General features: G+C 52.0%; 1 protein-coding gene across 1 annotated transcript in view; it reads left to right on the forward strand.

Annotated features, from left to right (window-relative positions):
- Window positions 1-22,971, forward strand: part of NCOR2 (nuclear receptor corepressor 2) — a 151,926-nt gene that overhangs the window by 54,766 nt on the left and 74,189 nt on the right. The window contains exons 6-10 of the mRNA XM_031059450.1: window positions 2,744-2,800; window positions 7,453-7,505; window positions 16,131-16,197; window positions 21,269-21,456; window positions 22,703-22,796. Of these exons, the coding sequence (XP_030915310.1) occupies window positions 2,744-2,800; window positions 7,453-7,505; window positions 16,131-16,197; window positions 21,269-21,456; window positions 22,703-22,796 (459 nt within the window). The remainder of the gene's footprint in view (window positions 1-2,743; window positions 2,801-7,452; window positions 7,506-16,130; window positions 16,198-21,268; window positions 21,457-22,702; window positions 22,797-22,971) is intronic.

A 22,971-nucleotide genomic window follows, 5' to 3' on the forward strand; every position in this document is an offset into this window, starting at 1 on the left:
ATGAACCCTGTGGTTTTCTTCTGGAGGGTCCATCACTAAACATACTCCTAACAAAACCAGTATTGGAACCAAGTCCTGGGTGGCCATGCCTTTGGAAGGGAAAGGATTTACCAGGACTGCTGGTGGTCTTTAGCAAAGGTCCTGCTGCTGTGGGAGGGCCTGGGAGAGCTGCCTTTGTACCTGAACAGTTTGGGGTTTGCATAAATTCTCCAGTCAGGTTCTGGCTTGCTGGGTCCCTAGGCAGGGACACACCTCCCTGTGTCTGTCTGTCCTTAGAGAGGAGCCCTGGCGTGGTGGGAGCCTTCTGCTGGGTGTTTTAGGTTCTTCCCAGTTCCACTGCCAGCTCTCACCTCGGTCTGCCAGGCCTTGCAGACAGCTCGTTATGGTTCTGCTATGATCTGATAAAGGCAGCAAGGAGCATCAGCAATTACAGTGGGTGTCAAGTGTTAATTGGGCAGCTTTCAAGATAGAGGAATTTCTTTGTGTGCGTACAAAGATATGATGTGCTCGGAATAGCTTCTCCTCCTGATCTTTCGTTCTGGAGACGTGTATATAGCAGTTGGGTAATGCAAGACAAATTATGTCATTCTTCTTGATTTGCCACATGTTCTGCCTGTGGTGGTTTGCCTCTGGCTTGTCTCATTAAGTTGTCTAAACATGGGAAATGCAGCAAGCTGAACATTCTCAGCTTTTTCTCAAAGTTAATCTCATGGTACACTGCATTGCCAGTCCCTTGCTGTGCCATCCCTGCTGCCAGGGCATCTTCCACCAGCCCATGGTGGGACTGTCTGCCTTCAGTGAGGCTACAGTCTTCTACCCATAATCATGCAGAATGCAATTAATTAATTTGCTGCTTTTTGTCCCATGTACGCATAAAAAAAATTTGGTAAGCTGATGCCTCCTGCTCACCAGCAACCAAAGGCAGGCAGGAGGGCATTGGCCAAATCATCCTCTTGGCCACTGATGTAGAGTGCTTTTAGTGGTTGTAATGATCCTTCCTCTCCTGAAAATCTTACCCCTGGATTTAATTCTGTAAGACTTTTCAATGCCTCGGTGCTGATGTTCTCCAAGGTCAGCAGATTTTATCGCTCTTGAAGACCAAAATATTAAGCTCTGGCTCAGAGTTCTCTGTTGTGTGATGAATTTTTCCAAGGGGCAGGTCCCTGGGCAGACTTGGCTCATTCCCATTCATGGAATCAGGTGGGCAGTGTTGGTGACATCTGTGACCACCAAGGTCTGCTGTGGGGATGCTGTGGATACCAGGCAGGGATGCACTGACAAGCAGGGCTGCTGCCTGCCCTGTGTGGGGATGGTGCCAGAGCAGGCTCCCTGCACGGCCACATTGGTCACATCTCTCTTAGCACCCTTGAAGTCACTTCTAAATTGCACAAAAGCATTGTGTACAGCAAATACGGGAACTGGAAGCTCTCCTGGTCCTGCTGTGGTGAGGCACCTGCTGCAGGCTTTGCAGCTGGGACAGGGCTGGGTTTGGCCAGGGCCATTTGCCTGAGCCCCACCGCGGGCAGGGTGACTCCCACAGCTGCTTTTCTGCTTGGGGTGACTCTTTTCAAGTGCTGGTGTGCAGATCAGACTCTGTGTGGGTGCACAAGGCTCCAGTGAGGAGTCTGCACACCTACAGCTGCATCAGTGCTTTTGAGGACCAGCCAGCAGTGGGGGGATAGATGAGACTTTTGGAAACTCTCCACGGGGGTGGATGCGGGGGCAAGCGGCAGGGCTGTGTGCCAGCCTTTGGTGAGACAATCCTTGGGAAACTCATCCTACCCTGAGACAGTGTGAGAGGTGCTGGAGAGCTGCGTGAGCTGAAATCCCTTTCCCTGGAAAGTTTCCCCACGGTTTGCCAAGCCCCACTGGTTCTGCCAGGAGCCCGGACCCCAGCCCACCCCTGCTCCCCAGGCCTGGGGCTCAGCTCCCTGTTTTAGGCAGCTGGGGATTTTCTCTCTACCTGTTTTATCTGAACCTCTGAAAATCCATCTCCTCATCCCCATCACTGTCAGGTACTTGGCTTTAGCAGCTCAGCCCCTGGTGTCGGCAGCAGGCAGTGATCTGGATTTATTGGACTGTCAGTAACCCCCTGAACAGCCTGGCTCTGCGAGGAAGTGCTGTTTACTGAAAATGTCATCTTTTATTTAGATTCCTGCTACAGCCAGCCCATGTCTTTTTTTCAGGCCTGTTTAATTAGTAACCACTGCACAGCCCCTGACACGTGTTCCTGGGTGGTTTTTGTGCCTTTAGTAAGCACTAGGTAGCCTGGCCGGGGGCGGGAGGGGACGAGGAAGGGCTGCTCTGCGGCAGGGAGGGGAGGGAAGCGAGAGCACGACGAGGAGCCAAGGGCAGCTCAACTCTAATGATCACATGCTCGTCAAGAGATGAATCCTAGAAAGGGCATCTCTGCGTGCGTGCCGGTCTGCCCGCCCTCCTCCTCCTCCTCCTCCTCCTGCTGCTCCTCCTGGCAGGGCAGCGGCGCAGAGGTACCGGGCACAGTCGCCCCGCCTGGCACAGGACGGGTCAGGGATCCGGGTCACTCCTGGGCACGGCTCGGATGCTTTAAAGCCACGATAACCCGAGTGCCGGTCCGGAGGCTGAGCTGAACCTTTTCTCTCAGGCAGGGATGGGATTTGTGCCGGCTCCGTGGAGGTTTGAGGAGTGGTTTGAGCAGAGAGCCGCGACTTGTAACCGATGGCACAAGTAACTTTGTTCTTCCTGTCCCCTTTCCTCCCTGCAGAAGAAGGCGGAGGCTGCCCACCGGATCCTGGAAGGGCTGGGTCCGCAGGTGGAGCTGGTGAGTGTTGCCCGTGCTGGGGGAGCGGTTCTGGGCGCTGAGCGATCGCGGTGCCCCTGTGGCTGTCCGTGTGTCTGTCACAAGGAAATGCGCTGCTGGCCCGGACCTCCGGCTGGCACAGCACCAAAGCAGGAAGCGAAGTGACTGAGATGAGTACTGAAACGCAGGCAGACACATACACAGAGCCCTCCTCGCAGAGCTTTAACCCTTTGGCTCCCTCCTCCCGCGCTGCAGTGGAGCTGGAGGCTGGAAGGGGCTCTGGCATTCTGCCTCCACTGGGGATGCTGAGGCTTCGTCTGCTGGTGGCAGACACAGCAGCAGCGCTGTGGGGCTGCTGCCTCTCAGCCAGCCTCGAGTGCTGGCTGGAGGGGATGGGTGCCTGGACTCTCCTCTGTCCCACCCACTGGAAATGGAGGAGGATGCTGAAGGGTGCTCTGTGAGCTGCCACAGCCTGCAGGTATCAGGACTTGCACACTTCCTATTTCACTCTCTCTCATGCACAGGGAAGCTGAGAAAACAACTTAGGACAGGTTGTCAGTTTTGCCTTCTCCCTCATCTGGAAAAATCCATCTTTAGTCAAAGGACTGACTGCTGGAGGGGCAGCTGGACACAACCCCTGGGGCTGAGTCCTGAAGAAAGGTGCCTGGGGAAGGTGCACTGGCAGTGGTGCTGCTGGAAGGATCAGAGCCAGTCTGACAGACAATCCCTGCTCTGCACCAGCCGTGGGAAGCAGTGGATGGAGTCTGTAGGAGATGGGAGCAGGCAGCTCAGGCTTCGACAGCTGTAATTTGCACTTGCCTTGTGGGGGTGGCACTAATTGCTGTCTTCCCCTGTGCATAAGGGAGAGGTCACACGTGACAAAGCCCACTTCCTTGTTGAGGAGGTAACACTCATTATTCCTCTGAGTCACCAGGGTCAAACCCTTTGCTCTTTCTGCTCTGAACATTGGCAGTGCCCAGGGTTGGTGCTTCCTCATCCGAAAGATGTTGTGTTTCCTCTTCTTCCTCCTCCTTTCTTTGGTGTTTTTTTTTCACTCTGTTTTTCCTTTTTTCATTTTGTTGATGTTTTCTCCCTGGCTGTTGACACTGCACGGTGGGGGCTGTAACAGAGCCCAGTGCAAACCTTTCCTCTGTCTCTGTGCCTTACTCATTGGAGGGCAGGGGAAAAGGGGAAACCTCACTGAGAGAACCCATCTGGACTCTGTGTGCATCCTACAGACTGTCTGGTCCATCTGCCATGGGAGAGGCACTTCCTATGGCCCAGCAGTGCCCAGGACCTGCCAACAGCCTACGAGAGACAAGATGAATGGTCACAGCTTCTTCTGAGCTGGAAAGGAAGCAGCTCCAGGAAGAAGAGCATGCTGTGCCTGATGCTCGTGCCTGCCCCACCGTGTCACACACCACATGCTCCAGCCTTGGAGCTGCCCCAGCCCCCGGGTCTCCTGCAGGGAGGTTGAACATCCTGGTGCCAATCCAGTCTGTGCAGGGAGAGGTGTGGCTGCCAGCAGCAGGGCTGTGTGTTGCTGTCAGCTCTGTGGGATGTCCTGTTCTGGCTGTTCAGAGGGCTCTGGTGGGTGCCTTTGGCGCAGTGGTGGTGCTGGATCCACGCTGGCTCAGGAATGAGCAGCGTGCTGGAGCTCATGGGGTGGGCTGGGAGGTTGTGGTGGGAATTGGTCAGTCATGGCACCAGTACTGCTGTGCTGGCAGACAGGAGCAGGAGGCCAAGGATTTCTGGGAACAGGGATCCAGTTTGGGTCCTGGGAAGCTGGTGCTCCCCTCTGGGTCAGGAGGAGGTTGTGACTCAGTAAACCAGGGCTCTGCTCATGTCATCCCTGCAGTGTAGTGGTACCATCTTAAAAATGTCCGCGTGTTTTCCCCAGGAGAAATGGTTTTGAGATTCATAATCTGAACCCTACAGTCTCCCGAAAGCAATTGAGACCTTTCTGGTTTATTTCTAAAGAGCTTTCAGTAAATCCAGGGCTTTTCCAGTAATAGCTTTGCATTGCAATTATGTTTTTCTAAAATGTCATTCTCCAGAGAAACGTATTACATGTTTCTAACCCTGGAGGAGCACCGGGTATGTTTTGAACATCACCTTACCTATCTGACCTGTGAGCTGTACTTCTGCCTACTTACTGAGAAAAGTGGAATTAGGAGTTGTTGGTGGCTCTGAGGGAAGATGCTGTTTCTCAGTCATTACCCTGCTGAGAATAAAGTTTCTTTAAGTATTTAGTCTGTAAGTTCTCTGTGGGTAAGTAGAACTTGTCTCCTGGGCTTCCTCCCCTGCTGAGGCTATTGTGCAGATAGAAATCTCTTTGAGGTGCTGGTGTCATGTGGATCTTGGGTTCTGGTCCCAGAATTTCATATTTCTGAGTGTTTGGGCATTTCTTTTAAAATGATGTGCTCCAGTGCTTGCCTACTAACACTTAAGTTTTCTAGCTAAGACTCTTAAGTGTTCATATCATTTATAGGTTGTAGTTGAGAGGAGTCATTAGCTTTTGGTCAGCTGGTTGGCATCAGGGCATCTGTGATGTCCATGTGCACATGAGCATTTTCCAGCCCAGGTCCAAACCAAAGTGTTAATTGCACTGCTTCTCCCAGGAGGAAGGTCTGTGTGACCTGGGACATGGAAGCTTCTTTGCTTTGATATTTATCAACAAGGAGGGAGGAGAGACAATCATTCCTCAGTATTTCTAGTTCCTGCAGTCCTCTTCCAGAAGACAGTCACTGGTCAAGGCCTCCCAGCTTTCCAGGGTGACTGAGGATGTGATGCTCTGGAGCTGTGGCTGTTTCTCCTGCCTGTGGTGCCTCTGGAGCTACGTGATGAGACGGATGTCTGTGTTCCTCTGAGCTTTCCAAGCATGAAGTGCACAGCCAGCTCTGAGCCTGGAGTCGCACCAGCAGATCTGAGAGGATTCCTGATAGAAGCACTACTGGGAAGGGATACCACTGAGAATGTCTTCTTCACGAGGATCTGCTCGTCCCCCTTGTCTGCCCTGGCTCTGCCAGCGCACTGTGGCCAGGTGTCCCTGGCAGGTGTCTCCTGGCAGGCTTGCAGCCAGGTGACGGGTGTGTGGATGGCTGGAACACTGGGGTTCATCTCCTGTGCCTGTCTGCCTGGGGATTACGTGCCTCTGCCTGTCCCTGCCGCCCAGGATTACGTGTGCTTTCACAGAGGAGAGGGACACGTCCAAGGACAGCCAGAAAGAGAAGCTGATGACCTGCTGGTGCAGCAGTGATGGAGCAGGGACAGCTACACCCAGTCTCCATTCTGTGAGGATTGATGTGGCTGTCCTGTGTGGTGAAGCAGAATCTGTGTTTTACAGACAAGTAGAAACAGGCTGTGTGGAAAAAACAAGCTTCTGTGCCAAGCACCTGTGATGGTGATAGGGAGATACCACAGAGGATGTGGGAGTAACACCTTCTTCAAACTGGAGGGGAAAAGGACCCGTCTTTGTTTATACGTCCTGTCGCCTCCAGTGCTGCTCACCTGGTTGAGCAGATGCTCAGCACATGTTTTGCTCTTTTCCTGTGTTTAATCTGGGGTGAAATCGGGTAGACCCAGAGCACAGCCTCAGCCCTGTCGACCACAGGAGGAGGGTGAGCTGGTGTGTGTATCCATGGTCAGGATGCTATCTTCAACCAGCCCATCACATGTCCCTCTGCCTGTGCTGGTGACAGATGTGAGATGTTCACAGCTCGTTTGGGGAAGGTTTGTGGATGACCTGCTTGAGTACTTGGTGATGTTTTTGTGGTCAGACCTGAGCTGTGCTCTTTAGGTGATGGTTGCTGGTGATGGTTGGGCTGTGGCACGCTTTTGGTTATCCCAGTCTTGGACATGTTCACAGCAGCTTAAGACAATGAATAGAAGCGTTGAAGGGCTTAATCCTGAGCACCCTGTCAGCCTGCTGATGTGGACACAATCGGTGGCAGCCCCTGGAGTGTGTGCTGAGCTGGGTGGGATTGAGCCTGGTCTCTGGCATCTCTCCCTTCCAGAGGTGGGACCCTCCAGATTCCCAAGGATAAATCCCTGGGAAGGCAGAGGTAGCGGGGCAGTGACCAGGGATGGATCCAACTCTCGTGGTTCCACACGGAGCTCCCTGCCATATCCCCACTGAGGGTGTGGGGTGCAGAGCAACCCTGGGGAAACACAATCTGATGGCCAGATGGGCATCGCTGTACTCAGGTGTGCAGGGGGACCTGGCAGCGTTGGAAACCCCAGGGGCGAACGCTTGTCCTGCCCGCAGTTGCCCGTGCCTGGCTCGCTGGGCGGGCTCAGGCAGGCTTTTAGCGCGTAGACATAACAACTCGCAGCTCACAGACTGTCTCTCCCCGTTCCCCGAGCCCCGCTCTCCCCTCGCCTCCCCCGTGTCATCTGTTGCGAGGCGCAGTGCGTTTTTTAATCGGTGAATAACAGCGCGTCCCCGCCGTGCCGCGCTGATCCGAGCCCAGCCCGGGCGCTGCCCGCCCTCCCCCGGGCTCCGCCGGGATGCACCGGGATGCACCGGGATGCAGCGGGACTCGCGCGGCGCTGCCGGCAGCCAGCAGCCTCCAGTACGGCCGGGAGAGGGGCTGGGTGGCACTGCTGATGGCTTTAAGTTCCTAAATGTCAGACCGTACCATTTATGCCTTCGTTTCTCTTATTTGTTTCAGCCGTTATACAACCAGCCTTCAGACACCAGGCAGTACCATGAGAACATTAAAATGTAAGTATGTGGCGGTGAAGCTGTTTTAAATGCCAGGTTGGGCAGTAGAGTGGAGCAGGAGGGGTGCCAGCTTGCTCCCAGACCCCAATTAAAGCTGCCGAGGAATTGTGAGCATCCTGTCAGAGCTGCTCTGGGTGCCTGAAGCAAAACCGGCTCCAGGAGCTCAGCAGTCAGGAGCTGTAGCTGAAGGTGGATGCTGAAGGTGCTGTTTGATTTTCTCGGGGTGGGGTGGATGTGGGTCCTTGATGTTTTCCCAGACAACACTTACCTTAAGTGCTTTCTTCTGTGCTTCTCCCGTACTGAAATATGAAATCAGCTGCCTGTGTGTGTGTGTGTGTGTGTGTTTGCATGCGAGAAAGATGAGGTAAAATGAAATGTTGCAATTACAATTAGATTTTCATGAAGGACCTCTTGAATGTCTAATAACAACTGGTTATTTCAAAGATACTTACTGAGACTTAGCAATCATCTAATTTGACTTATCACCTCAATACATGATTTAATCATCAGCATGTGTTTAATAACCACAGTGACTTCCTGAACACAGAAGAACTATAACAGATAATGAGAATAGTGATAATTGTGATTATTGTTGGAAATTTAAATAGTCAAACCAGATCTGAAACTTTTTATCTGCCTTGAATGAACTGATGATTGCTCTGAGCTGCCTGCAGCGAGTCTATTTTGGTACCAGCTCGGTCAGCTGGTGATAATCATCTTTAATAATCTATTAACAAAAGTTAATAATCTCTTGCTTTTCAGCGCTATGTTAATTGATCCCGGGGGTTTATAAGGGAAGAGTTCCCGTACCTTTGCTCTAGGGGAGCGTGGCAGGAGGTGGCAATGTTTAGGGGCTCTCTGTCCCCAGGGGCTGCAGGGAGGAGGGTTTGGTGGTGTGACCCCGCTGCTCACTGCCAGGCTCTGTTCCTGCTCCACCCAGAGCTTCCTGTGTCATCCCAGCAGTGCACTCCGTGCAGAACATTCCAGCCCAGTGTCACCCCAAGTCCCTCAGCTCCCACAGGGCTCACGGGGTCCCTGTCACTTCAGGGGGCTGATGATTGATAAACCATCTTGTGGAGCCCAAGGATGTGCTCTCTGTTGCTGGTCATGCTCACCCCCAGCTCTCGGGGATGCCTTGAGGGGCCCCACAGCCATCCCAGTGCAGGTGCTGAAGGTGGCAGCTTCAGGCTGATCCCTAGTGCTGTCCTTGAAAGAATGAGTTAAAAGTAGGTTCAGATACTTCACTCACTCTCCATTCCCCTGCCAATATTCGTGGGTTTGTGATCACATTTTCCTGTGATTTAAACCATTTCCTGTCCAGGGTTGCTGCCTGAAAGACGGGCGCAAACAAGAGGGAGCTGACTGCGCAGGTCAGGAGTAAAACTGTTGGTGAGAGGTGAAGCCCCATCAAACCAGCCAGCAGGGCAGGTGTTCCCTTCCATCCCTGCCCCTGCAGGGTTATCCCCACCCCAGACAGTGACAGTCCCCACGTGGCTGTAGCTGTGGCAGTGACAGACCAAGGAGAGGTTGGAGCAGGCAGGCTTGGGGTTAATGTTCGCTGTGATTAATGCTGCAAAAATACGGGAAGGAAACCACACATTTTAATGAAAAGCCTCCGTCTCCTCCTTCCAGAAACCTGGCAATTAGCTGCCTTCAGCTGGTTATTGATGCCAGCCGGGCACAGTTACAGATCTGGGTCAGTGAAAGGCCCCTGAGCAATCTGGGCTCCAGATGTTGGCTGGCTTTGGCCGTGGGTCTGTCTTGGAGGTCCTTGGGTCTGGTCTGCACTTTGCTACTTGTTGGTGGACATGCAGAGAAATTGGTGCATCTTTTCTCCCATCTCCCTGTCTGTGCTGCACCTTAAAGGACATTTTGATGCTTGGGAGGCAGATAGGAAATCAAGATTTTGGTGATTCTTCCAAACAAATGATTCAGGGTCCTTTGACCAAGAGCAAAAGATATCAGACTCCTCTGTTTTGACTGAGTTATGCTTGGATGTTCACATCTGATCCACAATTTTTCCGCAAGCTGAATTTGAAGATATTTTTTGTCTTTTCCTTGTTCTTGATATGTTTGTGCCTTTCTGCTTCAGAAGAGCAGCTTCTGCTCCATAGCCTGGAGGTGGCTGTTTCCATAGAGGATGGAGTAAATCCTCACGGTGCTGGGAGATACCAGCCAGATGCATTAGAACATCAGGACAGCTGCCAGGACAGCACAGGTTATATTCTGCCAAGGTGTAATTGGATGCAGATTCTCCAGAACAGCTTCACCCTATGCAGATTTAGCCATGATGAAAAAGCCTTCTGGCAGATTGCTGGAAAATCATCTGGGTTGTGATTCTGTCCACAAATCCTCACTGCATCCTGGTTGTGTTGAACTGCCCCCATGTGAAGCTGGTTTGGAGCCTCATGGGCACAAGATGGCCAGGCTGTTATTGTCACAAATACCTTTTATAGCTTTTTTTTTTTGCTTTGTTTTTAAACGCTTCTTAGTGTGAATTTTTTTATTCTCAGTTGAATGTTTGCAAGTGTCAGTGGGAAGGCATTTGAATATCAGAAAGCCAGGATTCCTCGATTTCTCCACAGCTATACTCTCTGCCTTGCAACACTCATTTAATTCTCCCTTCTTGTTTGCTTTGCTTTTCAGCTGGGATGAGTCACGTATGCTAATAGAGCTGGCTGGGGACTTACCGGGAGAATTTCTACTCTTACTGAAATGTTACCGGTCTCTTATATTCATGGAGTTTTATGGCCTGTCTCCTATTCAGTACAGTTAAAATTAATTTCATGCCCCAGTTCATTCCAGTGTTTGCAGCTTCAAAAGCTTTTAAGTCCTATTTAGCTGCCTGGCTGTGCTCTGCTCCTCGCCTGCACGGTCCCTTTGGTTCACCTGTGAGTGCAGGCTTCGAGCAAACATGGTTAATTTTGTATGCTACATCTGCTGTGGGATCCAAGGCACCCTTGAGTGGTTTGTTCCAAAGCCTTGACCTACCTTTGATGGGACTGTGTCCTTTCTGTTTGAAATTCCTGTGTTGTTGGAGAGAAGGGCTCTGCCATTTCCTCATCAAGAAAAGAGGAGGGCAAGATGGCATTTAGTGCCCTCATTTCATAGGGATGGGGTGAGATTTGCCCCTGTGGCTGGTTTTTCAAGGTGAGAATCTCTCGGCTTTGCAGCAGACTGAAAAGTTTCTTCAAGATGCATCACAGCCCTGAGCACAGCTGGAAACCACTCGAGTGATTCTGCATCAGTTGAGAAGGCTACAAAAGACCCTTTTTCTACATTTTGATGAAATACAACAAATGCAGAATATGCTGGTGCACCAGTGAAGCACCAGTGCCTCTGGTCAAGGTCTTTATTTCAGGGCTTTGCCAGCTGGTTGTACAAGGATGAGAGCTGCCCTTCCCACCCTGCCACTGTAGTGACTCTGCGTATTCCCCAGGCTCAGGCTCCAAAGATATTAACCTTCCTTCCTCCAAGTGTTTGAAAAATGACAAGATGTTGTTCACATGAGCAGGATCAATTACCTGCTGTCTGTCTGAAGAGATATTCTCCAAGGGGGCCTCGGTCTCTACGGCGGGAGATTCCTGCTCGGTCAGCCATGAAAAACACCCGCAGGACTCTCCTCCCCCTTCCCAAAGCAGTCATCTTGCAATCATATTCTGTGAGACTTGTTATCTGAAAGCAAAATGTGAGCTTCCCTGAGCCTTGAAAAAGCAGACAGAAAGCAAAGGGAATAGCCCAGGGTAAGTGCATGCAAGGTGCTGTTCACAGGGTTTGCTTTAAGCCTCCCCTTCAAGAACTTCTCCTTGCTTTACACTGAAATTCAGGAATGTTGGGGTGAAATCAGGCTGTGTCCCCTCGAGATGCATAGAGAGGTGTTGGAGAACCTCTCTGAATGTACAGTTAAAACAGAAGGAGAGCTTGGTGTGATTTGGGTTTTCTCACGTGCCCAGATCCAGCAGCAGCAGAGCTGAGTGCACTGTTAATATTTGCACATCTGGGTTCCCGTCTGCAGCTGAGAGCTTCCTGGGGAGAGGGCAGGAGATCTGCCTCTGCAGAATCAAAATCTGAAGTCAGGATTTTCACAGAGGTTTCAGGGCTTCTGAGTCTCTTTTTGTTTTCTGAGTGCCCCCCCAGAAGAGCAAACAGTTGTCTTCTGAAAATCTCAAACTGTGGCTTTCCAAATCACTTTTCACATTGGGAAATTTAAGTCATCTTTTCATTCTTGCTGTTTAGGAGATTTAGCAGCACTGGATTGCCTCTAAATTCATAGTTGAAGCCTGACATGTAACACAAATGTTCTTTCAAACCCTGTCATTACTAATGCGTTCCCTTTCAGGTCTTTTTATTAGTGCTTGTAGACATTTTCCTCATTAGAAATTCACCTAGCAGCTCCCTGCTCATCCCATTCAAGGTTTCTCATCTCTTTTATTCTCTATTGGCATGCACCAAGGCAGCAGATTACCTAGTGATGAATTACTAAATGATGGAGACACACACTGCTACCTTCTGCTTCTTCCTCTTGCCAGTACAAAGCCAATACTGCTTTGTGGGGGGAGTAACTTGCAACACCTGGGCTTGTGTTGTCATTTTGGGCTTCAGGGCATGGCAGAGGTGTTCCTGGGCACCACCAGCCTGCCTGACTGTACATCCAGAGTTACAAACCTCTGCCACTTCACCCTCAGAGGCACTGATGGTGCTGGGGGTTTAGTCCATCCCAGTGCCCAAGGGCTCTGGGGTAAATAACTAAAGATCTGCTTTGCTTTTCTTTCCCAGAAAGTGTTTCTAAATATTCCAAGGAACTGCTCTGAACAGCTGGCTTTCCAGAATGTGCCCTGCCCTGGGGTTAGTGGGTTACAGTGTGTTAGCAGCTGGAGCCGTGTGCTGCAGCCATTCCAGAGCAAGCAGGGAATGAGTGCAGTGACCTGTGCACAGGGTGAGCCGCTCCCTGCCCTCGCTGTGGGAGTCCTGAGGCTGCAGGGAGCCAGTGCCTGCCCTGAGCTGCAGCTGGGGATCCTGGCACCAGCCCTGCACAGGGGCAGGCGTGGCAGAGGGGAGGACAGAGCTGTTTGGGTCTCCATTGCCTCTAGGCTGGTTTTACCTTGAGTGTTCTTGCTGTGTCCCTCAGGTCTCCTGGTTTGCAGATCTCTCATCTCCCTGTGCTTTGTTTGGTCGGAGCTTCCTCGGTTTCCTACCCTTGCCTGTGTGATCCATCTTGCTGTACAATGGCTTTGCCAGCTGCTCGCTGCCTCCTTCCCATCACTCTTTGAGTTTGGTCCCTACTTTGTTTGCTCTGGCTGATGAAAGACGTTCCTGTGTAATTAAATACCCCTGATTAGCTTTGCTCAAATAGCAAACTTCCTTTCATCTCGTCTCGCACCGGTTGAAGGTCTCCCCAGGCTTGACCAGGTGTGCTGCTGTGCATGAGCTCTTTGTGTCCTTTGGGAGCTTCTCCAGGGCTTTGGCAGGCTCCCCACGTGGGCCCACAGCAGCCCTGACACGCATGTGTGCACCCACATCCTTCTAACATCAGCCTCAGGAAGGACCCCGGCCAAGTCCTTGCTGTGGACCTGGGCCAAGTGGCTCAAAAGTCAGAGGTGCAGGTTCTCTCCTTGAGTGGCTCCATTGTGAAAGACATGGAACAAAAGCAACCTTGGGCCAAGGCAGTGAAGGTGGAAGCAGCTGCCTGCCGCAGGGCTGGCTTTGCTGTGCTGGCAGTGGGAGATGGGCTTCACTGGGCAGTTTGGGACTGGCTCTGAGAGCTGTGCTGTCTGTGAGCTCACCAGGCAGTGGGGAGGAGGAAGGGGATGAGTTCTGCAGCACAGGGACGTCAGGGATGGAGATGGGCTCTGTCCATAGATGAATTGTTGACCACAAGGATGGGTTTCACTCGGCGGTTTGGGACTGGCTCAGAGAGCTGTGCTCTGTGTGAGCTCACCAGGCAGTGGGGCAGGGGGAAGGGGATGAGTTCTGCAGCACAGGGAAGTCAGGGATGGAGATGGGCTCCATCCATAGGTGAATTGTTGACCACAAGGATAGGGATGTGCCATCTGGCAGCCTCTGAACACCAGCTCACCAGAAGCTGGGGGTGCTCTGTGTCCATCCCAGCCTGCCCAGTCCTTTGGGACGCTGCTGAGGGTAAGACAGGGAGCTCACACGTCCTCCCCACCCGGCGCGGTGTGACAGGCCAGCCCAGCAATACTTTCAACTGCCCACAAGAGTCACTGTTGCTTTATCTAAGGAGCACCCATTCCTCCTGCCTGGGAGCTGCCTGATTTCTTCACCCCTGTGTGGCTCAGGTCTCCATCCTTGATGTTTTCCCGAGCAAACCGCAGGGCTCAGGCCGGGGAGGAGGAGAAGGGAGGAGGGCTGGCACCTTGCAGGAGCAGCCCTTGCCATGTGCCACTCCTCAGTGGTTGTTTCCATGCCCAGCTCCCAGCAGACAGCCCTCACCTCCCTCGCCTGTGCACAGCAGTTGTGCTGGGCTGGCTGATTTGCCCAGGGAGCACAGCGTGTGCTTGGGAGACACATGGCCCGAATTAACCTCGCTGCAAACGGTTTCTAAGTAACAGCAGTGCATGTAGCAAGATAAACTGTGAAGCCTATTTATATTTACCAAGATTGTATTAACCTTTGAAAGGTTGACCTTACGCAAAAACAAAACAAAACAAAAAGATAAAGTGGCAAAAACATTCAGGGCATGAGGGGGTTTGTTGTTGTAATCCTTTCACTCTTTGATTACTTCAGCCTTGGTGGTGGTAAACATTCACTGACTTTCAAGGCATTTCTGATTTTTGCAGCTGCAGAGCCATTAAGCCTTTGCCTGTATTTGCACTTTCAAGGTCAGCCATGATGCACAACTCAAGGCAACCCATCAGCTGCATAAGAGCTGCTGATTTCCTGCATTTGCTCTCCTGTCTTCTAAGAACTTGTGCAGCAGACCCAGCAGCAGCAGCATGTCAGAACCCCAGGATGCTCCTGGATGTCACCCAGGTGACATGGAGAGGGCTGGGCTGGCCCCAAGAGACAATCCAGGACCCATGTCACACATGATCATCATTAGCACGACCCCAAAGGTTTCCTTGTGTTGGAGCTTCCATTAGGATCAGGAATAAACAAACAAGGGGAATGTGTTTGTTTGGCACAGTGACTTTCGCAAAGAGCTGAACCTTGGAAGGAAATGTGTCTGGCTGGGTCTCTGCAGGAGGGTTTGCTGCCCTCTGAGGCACCACACGGTGCTGGGGCCATGGAGGAGAGCTCACAGTGTGTGATGTGAAGGGATGCTGGGGCTGGCAAACCAGTGCTGGAGGGAGCTGTGGTTCCCAGGGCAGCCCTTGCTGTGGGGTCACTGTCATTCCTGTGAGTGCCCGTGCATGGTTCAGTGGTGTAGCAAGAAGAGAGTTTGAAAAGGGAAAAATGTTGATGCTTTCTGCAATATTCTCCATTCCTAAACTTAGCCAGGATTGTCCCCGGTTCTCTCTAAGTGATCTGGGCCCTCTGCCCCTTCCCAGACAATCCTGTTTGCTGCTCATTATGCTGAGGGATTTCCAAGGGCAGGAGGGTGGTTTTCCCTTCCTGCTAGCCACACAGGAGGGGAATGAGGAAGCAGCAAAGGGTGTCTCTTCATTCAGCTAAATCCCACAGAACATGCCTACATGAGACTGCTAAGCTCCTGATCAGTAATTACACACTGCAGCTCTGCCTTTAATCGGGATAAAAGACTTAAGGAAACTCCTTTGCCCCTGGTCTCTACCTTTTACCTAGAGATTTTGTTGCTGTGAATATTAGCAACAGGAACAGCCACAGGAGCTCGGCTCTGGGGCCCTTGCAGGCTCTGGGAGTTCCTGCAGCCTTTTCAGCTCTGTGCTGCTTCTCTTTGAGCAGTTCTTTCATGCTGCCTTTAGAAAGCAGAAAGAAGAAGAAAGTGAGGGGATGTCTGGGCAGACGCTGGGGTGGTTGGGGTTGTGGTGGCCAGTTTCCCCCTTGAGGTCCTAATTCTGCAAGTGGCTGAACTCTCCTGGCTGGTTGGTGTCAGCTCTGTCGGGCGCAGCTCCAAGGAAGCCAGAGGTCAGGAGATAAGTGCTGCAAGCCCTGCTGTGATCCTGCCTCCTTACCAGGGCCTTAGAGCCCTTGGGGGAACGTGTGTGCTCTGACATCCCCATCGCTGCTGATCTGGGTGGTCTCTGCTCGGGGGTGCCACCTCCTGCCATGCAGGGCTTGGCCTGAGCCCCCCAGCTCTTGGGCACCCACTGGGGTTCTGCAGGACAGTGTGAAATCAATGAAGGACCAGCCTGGCCCATTGACAGATGCAGAGCTGAGTGTCTGCCCACGTGTGGTGCTGAGAACGTGGGGAAGGTTTGCAGTGGGACTTTATTAATTTAGTTCTCAACTTTGGTCCTGGTTTACCCACAGATGTGGGTGAAGTTCTCAGTCTCAGAGGTTTGTTGGTCTTTCTCTAAGCTGGCTCCAGGTCTGAGATAAGAGCATTTGCTGTTCTCAAGTTGATGCGATTCCAAGTTAAGGTGGAAACTGTGCTGCACACTCTTTTGGGAGTGGGGAAAGCCAGGCTGTGTATTTCAGCCGCCTCGTTAATCAGATCTCATCTTTTTTTTTGTCTCTTCACAGAAACCAGGCAATGCGGAAAAAGTTAATTTTATACTTTAAGAGGAGAAATCATGCGCGCAAACAGTGGGTAAGTGATTCCCTCAGACCTTATTTTCTATGTATAAAAGAGCGTAATTTATTATGTGAGAAAGAAAAGGACGATTTCCAGCAGAGAGGTGCTGGTACTCTGTACCTTGCCTGTTATATTACTGTGGAATCTCTCCTGCTTAAAATAACACGAGAAGGAGAGGTCCTGGAGCCTGCTGCAGGCAGCACCTCCCTCTGCAAGTGCCTCCCACAGAGCAAACACTTGGGGTTGGCTTAATCACAGCAGAGCCCATCATTGATCTCAGAAAGCCTATTCACAGCATAAATGTCTGGTTTGTGAGTAATTGAACCCTAAGAGAGGTGTGAAACAAGCTGACTCTGCTTCGGGTAAATGGTCTGAAGGCTGCTCTGCCTCCTTCCAGCTGACCACAGAGCAATGTTCTAGGAATTTGTGGTTTAAAAACAAAATTCAAGCTCCGTGCCAGTTTGTTTCTAGGCAGCGTTGCCTGCGAGAGAGTTCCAGTGACCTTTAAGGACACAGGTCCTGGTTGGGTAAGGGGCAAGGCAGGGCTGATCTTGAGGCTTCAAAGGCATTTGTTGCAAAGTCTGCAGTTACTGGAGGAGAAAGTTCAAGTGGGTTTCACAGAATTTGTACATTTTTGCTGCTGACACTTGCAGTGGTTCCCAGCAGGAGCTGGAAGGCAAAGCCAGCGCAGAAGGGGAAATGCCAGGAAAACCAGTGGCTCCCACCAGGCAGGTGGATTGTGCAGTGTCTTTCAGTGATGGGTGATTCAGCTCACAGGGCTTCACATTTCACAGGGAAAATGTAAATACTGTCTCCTGACTCATGTTCTCTGTCCTGGGGCAGCTCAAGAGCCAGTGTTAGTGTCTTGCATTGGCAATGGTGCAGGTTTTTCAGTGTCTTTAGGGCTGGTTTTGACAGAAGTGCCAAAACTGGGAGGAATTGTTGGAAAAATTCAAAATAACAAGCCTGGGAAGTAGTTTGAAGGCTGTACCTTTAAAAGTAACTTCCAATACATACATTTCTAAGGCAGATATCACATCATTTTCTAATTTATTTTGAATAATTCTTTTCCTTCCTCATGCTTTATGTTTCCATGCTGTTTTCTACCAGTATTCCAAAAGCCACAGACCTTGCATTCCCCAAGAATGGCTGTGTCTCCCATTTGTGTCCAAATACGCGTTCATTTAGACTTGTCCATGATAAAGCTTCTCCCAGGGCAAGGGGTACAGGGCTTACAGCTCCATCAGGATGTGGCACAGCAGTTGGCTGATGCTCTGGGCACCTCCCCTCCTGCAGCTGAGGATTCTGCATGGTGGGAAGTGGGTCAATATTCCCTTCCTCAAAAGAGGGATTGCAAAGCACCACGTGGTTTTGTTGGAAGCAGGAGGGAAGTGCCCAGGAACTGCTTTCTGGTGGAAATGGCTGGTTACTGTGCTAAACCTGGAGTGAGTTGCTCTGTGTGAATATCAAGGAGCTGGGGGAAAAGGTTTAATTAGGCTGCAAGAGCACGGTTCCTAAAATACGACTTGCAGTGAAGTCGCCTGTCATGCAAAATAGGTGAATTTCTGCCAGCCAGTTTATTCAGTGTCCTTGAAAGGGGATTTTTCAGTTTAGGGAAGCATTTTGCCTATTCTACAAAATAGGCAACATACGGTTGCTGAATTTGCAAAGTGAATACATTTGCTGATTCTGTTTGCAAAATGGGTATGCTTAGCTATTTTTCTGCCTATTTTGTAGCAGACCCTATTTTTAGCAAAGCCCATCCACATGCCAGCATTTCTTTCTGGCTCTTTTACTTTCTGGGGTATTGTTGCTGCCTGGGGCTGGCTGGAGCAGGGTCAGAGCAGGGTCCAGCCCCGAGAGCCCCATCCCAGAGGATCCACAGGGCCTCCTCCTGTCTGCACTGAGGTCAGCACAGCAGAAGACATTTAATTGCCATCGGGGTGGTGATGCAGAGAGGGAATGGTGAAGGGAGCTGTTCTGCCTGTGAGAGGTTGGTCTCCATCAGCCACGGGGAGAAAACCACGGGGCTTGCAGAGGAATTGGACTGGTTCTTCCTGTCACCTTCGCTCTCCTCCTCCCCTCCAGAGAGCTGCTCCGTTCCCTGGAGCTGTGGGAGCTGTGGGAGGGCTGGGGCTTGGCACAGCCCACGAGCTGCCTTCAGCTGCTACGGCAGCGTTACTATCCATCCGTTTTTAGATCCCTGTCAGGTCTGATTGGGCTCGCTGTCGCTTACTGGTGTGATGGAGAGGGGAGCAGAGGGGGCACCCCTGCTAAAAGCCAGCACAGATGGTTGCTCAGGAGTGGACATGCTTGCATAGAGCTGCTCAGAGGAAGCATGGAGAAGGAATAGATGCTTCTGCTCCTGAAGTGCCTGACCAGGAGCTTCTCCGGGTGGTGGAGCTGTGGTGATCTGAGGAGTTTGCAGTGCTGCGAGGTGTCTGTAATCCTGGCTTTTGAAGGATGCAGGTGATTGCAGGGAGCGTGTGTCCCAGCTGGAGCAAAAAGCACTGGATGGGGATGCTGCAGCCCAGCCCAGCTGCAGTGGGGTTTGAAGTTTGCATGGTTGGGAGTTCAGGAGATGCTCAGCCAGTGCATTGTGAAGCCAGGCTCTGGAGGGCAGAGCTGTGCCAGGGGGAAGCTTTGGTACTGCTGCCCTGCTGCCAGGGTGTGAGCTGCTGGAGAATCAGCAACGTGACATCGATGTTGCTTTTTCCATCTTCAAATGCCAGTTCCTTAGAAGAGGAATTCTGGATAAAGCTTTTGTCAAGTTGTTCCAAGGCGTGGAGGAAAAGGAGGAAAAGGAGCCGCCCTGCTGGCTGTGAAGCAGCCAGGGCCGTGCCAGGGGGCTCTGCTGGGGTGGTGGCAATGTGGGGCCCAGCACTGGCTCATTCCCACAGGGAATGACAAACCTTTCACAGCCTCAAGGCTTGTCACCAGCCCGAGCCCTCGTGCTGGGCTCTCTCCCGGCCGTGCCGCAGGCTGGCAGCGCCGGGCACCAGCTTCACAAACTTCATGGGGTATTTTTAGCTTCTTCCCAAATGTGATGCTCTGAAAGCAGGAGGATGTAGCAGATTTGCTGGCAGGGTGGGAGCTCTCGTTTTCAGGGGGCTGATGGCATTGCTTTGGGAGAGGTGAAAAGCAGCAGCTGTGATTCTGCCAAGCTGCCGCAGGCTGTTGGTGTTACCTGTAGCTCCTCGCCCAAAGTGTGAGATACCCCATGTGGGCTTTCAGGGCATTTAAATTTCTGTTCTCCTTCCTTGTTTTTATCTCATGGCTCTTTCCTTCAGCTCCTGATGGAACCCCAGCACCTGCTGTGCATCCATGCAGGGCAGGACAGTCTCTGGCTCCAGGCATGCAAGTGGGAATTGATTTATTTGCAGGGGAAGGTGTTAATCTGGCTCAGCTCTGAGGCTTAAGGTGCTCTGTCTGCCTCACATTATTGTTGAGGTGCCTCCAGAAGGCCAAGGAGATAAAAGATGTGTTGCTGTTCTTGGATTATTGCCAGGTCCAGGATGGACAAACCAAACCTATGTGCCAGGATTGGTATGACATGGGCTGCAGATTGCTGTGCATTTCCCTTGGTTTGGGGTTTTTTTACCTCTCCTAATTTTTCTTTGTGGCCAAGAGCAAACGGGATGAGAACAAAGCGCCTCTGGGAAATCCTGCTGCCTCAGACTTCTGGTCATAGGGCAGTGGTGGCAAGAGATGAGTTTATTTCTTTGAAATCTGGTTTCCCTATGTCTCTGTTGCAGTGCTGAGTGTGCTGGTGCTGAGCCACCCATTCTGCAAAGTGGTGTCAGGGCCAGGAGTGACCTGGGGTTTGCCATTAGAGCAACATCTGCTTTCACTTCCTGATTTGGGGCTTGGAAGGCATTTGTCAGACACAAACTGAAACCCTAAAACCCCTCTGGTCCCCCAGCTGCTCTCAGCTGAGGCTGGGCACTGCTGCCACTGTGGTGGCTCTCAGGGACCAGACAGGCATCTTCCCACCATGGACCTTCCCTGTTGTGTGGGTGTTCTCCTCCAGCAAGAGTGGCTGGAGGAGGGAGAAGAGATTTGGGGTGTAATGGGAGGAGACTCATTTGTGTTGCAAATCTTATTTCAGTGTTGCCAGGCTTGTCCCATAAATACCAGTCAGAAGTGCAGTGCTGGACCTGGTGGGTGGCTGGGTGGGTGTGCCATGAGGGTGTCACCCAGGGGGTCATGGTGTGGAAACCCTTTGCAGTGCCATGGTTTGGCAGAGCCTGGGTTTGCTGTCATTGGGGATGTGTTTGTCCTGTCACATGGCCCAAAAAAGAGGAGCAGCAGCAGGAAAAGTACTCTGGCTTTTTAGGACAGTGAAGGAACTGATTGTGTGGCTGGGCCACCAGGCTGTATGGCTGTGGGCCAGGGCTGGGTGCCTGGCTCTTGATTTTGGGGATCCAGGCCCTTGCATGGAGCTGCCCCATGGCCCCAGTCCCATCATCATTGCCAGCACAGAGCTGTGACTGCTGGAGCTGGTGTGTGTGGGTAGGAAAGGGTGCCTGGCCTTGGGCACCATGGCAAGATCTCCCCAGCATGGTGAGCTGCTGGCTCCAAAATTATGGCCCTGCACACCCTGCTCACACACAGGAGAGGTGGAGACCACCTCTCCTGCCCCCTGTGCCTCCTCCCAAGGCCATGTGTCAGTCCCTCCTTGCTCAGTGGCCTCAGGCAGGCACCTTGCTCTCTGCTGGGGTGTGGAGCAGGGGCTCCCTCCCCAGCACAGGGCCTGTGGCTGCTGACCCAAGCACCTGTTGGGCCAGAGGATGCTCAGTGAGATGTGCAGATGTGAGGGTGGGCCGAGCCGCGCTGGGTAAGAGTCCTGGTGCCACCAAACACGTTGGGTCTGGAGGGAAAAGAGCCTGAGGGTACCTGATGGCCTGTTTTGAGAATTCACCCTTGGGTTGGCCCCAGGCCCTGGAGCACGTCCATGTCCTAATAAATTGTATTTCTTTAAGCAACATGACTCACGCTCAGCCTGAGCAGCCATCGAGGGCAAGGCCTGGAGGAGTTGCCCTTCCCAGGCAATCTCTGAGCTCCCTCTCTCCCTCTGCCCTTTCAGGAGCAGAAGTTTTGCCAGCGCTATGACCAGCTGATGGAGGCCTGGGAAAAGAAAGTGGAGCGCATAGAGAATAACCCGCGGCGGCGTGCCAAGGAGAGCAAAGTGCGGGAATACTATGAGAAGCAATTCCCAGAGATCCGCAAGCAACGCGAGCTGCAAGAGCGCATGCAGAGGTTAGAGGAGAAGCGGTAGGAAGGGGCTGAGCTGGTATCAGACAGCCTTTCTTTTCTCTTTGGGAATGGGTGTGGGGTTTGGTAGCGGGAGGAGCGGGCTGGGGCGCTCTCGGTGCCTTTTCTCCCTCTCCAGTCAAAGGGAGAAGGCAGCAGACAGACAACAATCTTGCTGCTTTTTCCCCAGGGTGGCTCAACACAGAGCCAAAAGGAGCAAAAATGTCAGTAATGTGACTGCCTGTCCCACCTCTGCTGCTGATCTCCCAGCTGGCCACATCAGGGCCCGGGGTAGCTCCCCTGTGCCGGCCAGCTGGCTGGGACAGCCCTAATTCCTGCCTCACTGCTGTGCCCAGATTAAGATGTGCAAAACTTGCAGGTGCATTTGGTCACGTTGATGATTTATTACATGCACATGCTTTGATGGGAGCAGAAACATCTGCAGAGGTTGTTGGAATGACCACAGACAATATGAAGGGAGCAAAATGTCTCGCTGGAAGGGATGTCCCCCGTCTCTCCCACCCCCTGTCCATTTTCTTCATTGGAAGTGCAATTGAGGTCATGTTGTTTTCTGCCAGGAGAAGACTCGATTTCATGATCTCCACCCTTTTTGCTGAAAACTCCCCGTCCTTCCCATTTCAGCCCTGGCACCTTGCCTGGGGTCACCTGATACGCAGCAAACCTAAACCCTTCTGCCAACATCCCATCCTTGTGCCCCACTAACAGCTGGGTGGGTCCAAATTTCCTAACTGATGGTTTTATTTGTCTGAAAGAGAAAGGGAGAAATGGTACTGAGAATCGCTTTAATTTTTTACCTGATTAATAAGAAAAGTTGTAATTCCTTGGGATGTGTGACTGTTACTGTAAGGGAAAGATGTCAGTGGATGGGTTTGATTTAAAACTTCCCACAGCATTTTGCAAACCAGATGTGGTGGCGCAGTGCTAATGGCTCGGTGCTGACACCAACACATTTGTGCCATTGCTGTGGTGGGGTGAGCAGGGGAAAATGTGGGGGAGAGTGTGGTTGGCCATGAAATGTCCTTGTGTTCTAGCAGTCCAGGAAGTTGACACAGGTAAGGAAAGTGGTTTTGAGGCTCTTGATCTGTGAGCCCTAAACGCAGGTGCCTTTCCCACAGTGTGGGAGAGGGTGGCCTGGGTGGGACATTGGGATATGGCTGTCAGGGAGGTCAAAATGGTCTTGAACATGGCTTGCTGCTTATGAAGTGGAGCATCAGTGCCTGAGTGTGTCACTGCCCTTTCCCAGCAGGGTAGGACAGAGGGGCAGTGGCGGGCTCTCCATGTCAGCCGCGCGCAGCGAGCACGAGGTGTCCGAAATCATCGACGGGCTCTCGGAGCAAGAGGTGAGAGCAGCTTCCCCTTCCTCCTTCTCCTCTTCACCCCTCACTCTGTCTTCTCTGAGGAAGCCAAGACAGGACTGCCAGGTCACTCAGTGAAGTCCTATGCCAAATCCCGCTAACTTTAGGTCCCTCTGAGGTTGGGGAGGTTGTCATGATGATGAACACTTTCTGGATAGGA

Source organism: Geospiza fortis, unplaced genomic scaffold (assembly GCF_000277835.1).
Source record: "Geospiza fortis unplaced genomic scaffold, GeoFor_1.0 scaffold145, whole genome shotgun sequence".
Lineage (NCBI taxonomy): Eukaryota > Metazoa > Chordata > Aves > Passeriformes > Thraupidae > Geospiza > Geospiza fortis.